The sequence below is a fragment of the Nicrophorus vespilloides genome, unplaced genomic scaffold, assembly GCF_001412225.1.
Source record: "Nicrophorus vespilloides isolate i.1.1-1 unplaced genomic scaffold, Nicve_v1.0, whole genome shotgun sequence".
NCBI classification, from domain to species: Eukaryota; Metazoa; Arthropoda; class Insecta; order Coleoptera; family Silphidae; genus Nicrophorus; species Nicrophorus vespilloides.
Genome location: NW_017099275.1, coordinates 97,239 through 103,857, shown reverse-complemented (window position 1 = coordinate 103,857; position 6,619 = coordinate 97,239). Strand labels below are relative to the sequence as shown.

At 28.3% G+C, this 6,619-nt stretch overlaps 1 protein-coding gene across 1 annotated transcript; it reads right to left on the bottom strand.

Moving 5' to 3' along the window:
- Positions 1–877: 877 nt before the first annotated feature.
- On the bottom strand, positions 878–4,015 carry LOC108564301 (laminin subunit alpha-1-like; the record flags this gene model as incomplete). Its single annotated transcript, XM_017923299.1, has 3 exons — positions 3,998–4,015; positions 3,348–3,590; positions 878–1,132 (listed from the first exon to the last, which is right to left on the bottom strand). Coding segments are annotated over exons 1-3 (516 nt in total), but the record flags the coding sequence as incomplete, so codon positions are not given.
- Between the last annotated feature and the right edge of the window lie 2,604 nt (positions 4,016–6,619).

Here is a 6,619-nt window from a genome sequence, read left to right as displayed (position 1 = left end):
AGAACTTTGAGCCGCTTCAAAAGTTTGTATTTACTGAAATCTTGATGTTATTATGTTATGATGATATTTAAATGTGAAGATGACAAATATTTCATTAACAACAGCAAAAGAATTGTATTAAAATTGTTGATTAAATATAAATAATTAGTTATATAATAGATGAAATATTTGAAAAATATAATGATGTATTATAGTTAAGCATCTCGTATTGATGATTGAATTTGGATAGGTGATAAATATATTTGAAAACTTGTAGATCGAGGACAATTTGTTAAATGAAATAAAGCTATTGGTAACTAGAACATCTATAGTCAATGTTACAATAACAAAGAGAAGTACATTGGTTTATATACTAATAAAGTATTAAAATATTTGTATTTGAAGGAAGCTGAATTTGGTATAGATTAATTAAAGGTTGGTTTAATAAAAATGTGTTCTTTCTATCAAAGTCTAATAAAAAATTGTAAATAAATCTTGTGTCGGTAGGAAGTTTTCTTATATAAAATTTATGTATAATTGAAGTAATCTTTGCGGTAATAAAAACTGCGTGTTATTTTTATATAAACAGGAGACTTTATCTCGGAATGTTTTCCTCCGGTATCTGCGTTTCGTGGTGAATGAAGAAAAAAAAAAGCAGGAGCACATGTATATTGCAAATGTAATCTTGACAGAGAAAGAAAAGTCGTATACATGCATAATGCAGAAACGAAATCCATATTTCATCTTGCGTTTCCGCAAACCCGTTTCCGGAAAGGTTAATAATTCAAAAAAGGATTAGCGCGATTAATGTTGCTGCGGGAAAAGGACGAAATGGAAAAGGAACGATGATGAAGAAGGTTATGTATATTTGTTTGTTTGTTGTTGTTTGGTTCCTTACCCCGGATGCGACGTTGTGTCTGCAGCTTGCAGCGTGTCCGTTGCAGACGCACTGACCACCTATGCTGATGTCACGGATGGAATAGTAAAGTCTTTTGTTCCTGAAATGATCCTGGGACAGCCAAACCGGAAGTGGCTCGACCGATCCACGTAATCCTTGAAGCCTGAGCCTCACGTACCGGGCTTTCGTGAACTCCAGCAGTTCCGGACTGGTTTCGTTAGCCCCTGGTCTTCCGTGGATTAAGAACGTGTGTATCTGAAACGATATAAAGGGGATTAGTTCTGAGCGAATTCATTACATTCGTTTCATTATTTTTTTTTTGCAAATCACTGTCAAAACTCCTGCCATTTCTTTCGTTGTCAATTGATCAAAGCCATCTTCTGCATTTACTTTTATTATACTTTTGTAACTGTTCATGTTTCTTCTGTTCGATTCGCGTTCGTTTTTTTTTTTTTCGTTGCATAATGCTTAAGTGGAATACAAATCACGTCTGGCTGTCCGCTGGGCCTCCCGGTAGAAACAATTTCAATATGATATTGTAAATAGGAGCGGACAAGCTGAGAACCCGCAGGAAATCCAAGACTTAACAAAACGGATGAATAATAACCGCAGCGAGAGGCCTCCGAGAACCCATCGTCAACCATTTAACAAGTATATTCCTCACTGCTACCATTAATTTCCAACCGAACATATATATTTTGAAAGAAATCTTGTTGCGCGCTCTCCATCGATCCGCAGTCTCTCGATGTTTCGAAACGCAATTCAATATAACATCCAACTTATACTGCCTACATATTTTTTAACAAAACAAGCAATAAATTTAAAGAAGTAGATCATATAATTATTCACATTTATAATTTGTTACAGTTGCTTTGTGTGGAATTTTATATATATTTTTTTTATGGTCTTATAGTTCGTAGACGAAGAAACATAATTCAAATACAGTGAAATTTAGAGCTTTTTTAGACTTCGAGTAGATCCATTTATATCAATTCGTCGTTAATCGAGGAAGTGCTTAATAAGGTCTGACTGTATTTTAAAATAATTAAGTAATATAAAGTTGACTACTCATTGCATAAAGCTTAACAAATAACCTCAAACAATGCAACTAATTGGTTAACAAAAGAATCACTTACAAAACAAGCTATTAGAGAGAGGCACTACACGATAATTAAAATGTATTTGACAAGTAACATGACAAGTATCGATTTGTAGAAAATCTTGTTAACTAGATGAAATCAAATCAAAAAGAACAAAATATTATTACATTTTTTTTTAAATTTATCTTAATTTTGTCACATCAATACATGGATATAAGATAATTTTAAATTTGGAAAAAATTTCGATAAACGAATTTAAGTTTGATTGAAGAAAATTATAACATTTATATATAATAAAATAATTTCCACATTGAAACAAAATCGTTAAAAAAATTCAATGGAAATACTTTTTTTTTCAATAAAAACCAAAATAATTATGAATATTGATCTCTTCTAATTAATAGCTTTGAGGATTTCGGTTTGGAATATATTTGAAGAATTAAGAAATGGAATGTACAATATTTTTTAATAATCTCGAAAAATTGGTTCCAATAATAGAAAAAGTTAAATAAATGTAATTTGAGGCAAATCCAAGTGTACATCAACATGTGTAGTACAAATTGATGATTACTGCAAAAATAATTTAAGAAGCTGAATTAGTTTCATAATCCATCAAAATTAGTCACAATTGTGACCAAAGGGCCATCGACCTAAGTTTTTTCGCCCATTAAAAACAATATTTCTGCAATTTTATAATTATTATATAAAAAAGTTAATTTTCATATATATATAAATATATAAAAATAGTATATTTAAAATTGTATCGAGTTGTTGAATGTTAAACTTGAATTATGATGAAATTGAGTGAAACATTTCATTATGTTTTCAGTATTGTTTTTGTCATTGTTTCATTCGTTTTATAAACTTATAATAAACTATGGAAAATATAAGTTTTCTAGAAAATATTAAGTTTCTCGCAGCGGATATATGAGCTGATGCATTGTATAATTATAACAAATTTTGCTGAAGAAAATCTATAAGATTTCTTGACGTGAATGTAATTGATATTTATGTAAGGAAGGAAAGAAAATAGAACAACTGGCAGACGGTGGATGGGAACATCGAGGAATTCTCATATTGAAGAAGTGCACCGTTACATTTTTTATTTATCCTCCTCCTCGGGCCGAATATTCTTTCAATTTTAAATGTCATAAAATCGATTCACCGACGGAACGTGAAACGACGGATGGTGCGATTCTCTTTTTATTAAGATAGCCGAGAAGGGAAAGAGAGAGAAAAAATGGATAAGGATGAGACGAGATGAGATGAGATGGATGTGTCTGCTCCTAGGATCCTTCTTTCATTCATTTATTTATATATGTATGTATGCGAATGTGTGTGTGTTTTTTTTTGTTGGTTCTGTGCGTTACCTCGCCGTTCTCCATGGGCATTAATTTGGAGTAAAAGGACGTGCAGATGACCTCGGAGTCTGTGAAATAATGGGGCTTCCCCTTCCGAGCTGGAATTCCGTATCGATCCTGGCAGTCCTTATCACTTGTTGCGAAATACTGCCACGGCTCGTAACTGCCGTCGTCTATCGACCTCTCCAGTATCCACGATCCGGGTCTCGGGGAGTTACCGACTTTTATAATCACGTACGCCACCTGATAAACCTACAAAACAAAGAAAAAAAACGTAAAATTAGTAACTTTCCTGCAGATTTTTTTATATGTAACAATAGAAGCGACAACTTAGTAAATTTTTAATGAAACTAGTCGCCTAAGCTAAATTAATTCACATTTTCACATCTTATTTACTAAAATTATTCACACAATAAAAAAATAATATATATATTTATTTGTTTTGTAAATACTTTAGATTCTGAATTAATACTTTTGCTGGCAGATGAGTACATATCTAAACTATACCATACATTGAATACTATAGTATTAATAGTAATTAATTGTTAATTCACAAATGTATGGAAAATGGACAAATTTGATTGTAATAATGAAAATTTATATTTTTTTTATAAAAATCAAGTATAATTTATGTTTATAATTTTGTCCATTAACTCTACCATCAGCTTTATTCTCATTTTCTTAGTTCATATTGTGTTAGCACTATTTACTAATCTATTGCTCCAATTATATGTATTGTCTAATATGTGTACATTTACGAGTAATAGTAAACATTGTTATATTGAGTAGAAACTTAGACTAAAAAAAAATACATAATATTAGTAATTTCTACTATTTTATTGTAGCAAATAGATTAACTACTAACTATGTACAGTGGAAACTTTTACTAAAATCCAAAAAATTAAATTATTATCTATGAAAAGTAACATAATTATGATAATTTTCAATATCAATTAAAATTTCATAAATTTACCAGAAATAGTAAACATTTTTATATTCGGTTGAAATTTTTACTAAAAATAAGAATTTGCTATGAAAATTCAAATAATATTGGCAATTTCTACCATTTTTTTTAGTTTATATTCTGTTAATACTTTTTACTAATTTATTGCAGCAAATACATGCTAATAATAAACGTTTATAGTTTGAGCAAAAACATTTACTAAAAATACAAAATTTACCAATTTTTCATAAAAATTTTAATAATCTTTGTAATTTACACTATAGTTTTTTTGAGATTATACATTGTTATTACTTTTTAACAATCTATTGCAGCAAATACAAGCACTGTATATTAAATGTGTACATATATTAGTAATAATAAACATTTTGAGTACAAACTTTTACTAAAAATACAGAATTTACCTATTTTTTATGAAAATTTTAATAATCTTAACAATTTTTCCCATCATCTATATTTTATATTGAGTTAATACTTTTTACTAACTTATTGTTGCAAATATATGCATTGTCTAGAAAGTATGTACATTGACCAGAAATAGTAAACATTTTCATATTATCTTGATAATTTTAGATAAATCTTAGCTAAATGTAAACTCTATTAGTAAGTATGTACATTTACTATTTTTAAGACTTTGATGCAACATATATACTAAATAATAAGTTGTAAATCAATTTTTTAAGATTTTGCAGTAAGTACGAAATCGAGGTGATGTTTTTACAAAAATTTTAGGTATAAAGCGTTATTTGACTTATAAGACTTTGCAGCAATATATATACAAAATAATGATGATTTACTATGCACAGTATGAACAATATATTGAGTTGATATTTATACTAAAATATGAAGCAACAGTGATTTATAAGTGTACATTTTAAGATTTCGCTTCAACACATATACCAGATGATGATGATATAATTCGAACGCATGCTATAGTTCCGCACTCGAAGTCACGTTCGATAACTATGCACATGCCACATTACGAGCATTTGTTAACATTTGCTTGTTATTAATATTAACTCTCACGAACGGAACGCTATTTATATATGACCATTTCAGACCGTTACTACCTTTGCTCACTCTCAACTACACACACACAGATACAAACTTGCATATGTACACACACTCACATATACACATCTCCTCAGATTATTCCATTTATAAGTCTACGTATATAAAAAGCAGTTCAAGAGATCGAAGATAAATTGTTATAAACCATGATACGTATCATGGATGTAATCTCAATCCACTTCTTTCCGTGATATCCTGAACCGAGACTCTCGCTTGCATTAAAACCGACTACACTTTAAACCGCAGCATGTGACCTTTCTTTAGAATATAATTCTATTGTAAAACGTACCGATAAAACGTATTATGAACATCTCAGCTCTTAGCTCTTATATATATACTATATCATTTCATTTAATTATATATATAGAAGCTATTATTAAATTATATACTCTAACAAATAATACCTTTTGCATGTGCAAATTATTGTATTCATTTAAGAAAAAAATAACTAACTAAATATTGATTTAAAGGATTAGAATAATTAGAAGATTATCAAAATAAGATTGAATTACAAATAATGAAATTCTTGAGTAAAAAATGTAATAAATAATTAATATGAAGTGTTTGAAAACTTTCAAAATATGCTTAAAAAGAATATTATAATGAAAGTATTGGAATAATTAAGTGTACAAGAATGAGAATTTATTATCATTTCATATTTATAAATATAAACAAAAAAAATATTGAAGTAATTAACTAATTATCAAAAAAATATTATAATAAATTAGAAATTAATGTGAAAATATTAATACAAATTTAAAGAACAAATGTACAGTTATATAACAATAAGAGTGTTGGAGTTGTATTTAGTATCATTAGTTTGAAATTCCATTTAAAAAAATATATGAATGAAGAGAGAACGATGAATGGATTTGGAAAATGTGTAAATTATTAAAGCAAAACATCGTAATTAGTAGCGTAAACTGTGAGTAATTTGTATGTGTAGATTCATCAATGAATCGTTGAACTTTCACTTATTTTACAATCGTAAAATCAATATTTCTATTTAAGAAAATTACATATTTTTTAATAATAACAATAATCAAAATCTTAAATTGTTATTTGAAAAATTATATTATAATTAATAGGTGTAAATATATAAATACATAAGTTAAAGCAAATTTGTAATTGAAAAAGAAAATTATGAAGAATTAGTGTGTCTCTTAACCAAAGTATTTGAAATTTATTTAAAATGGTTTGAATGAATTCAATGTCCACGACTTACGAACTCCCGGACTTACGAACAAAA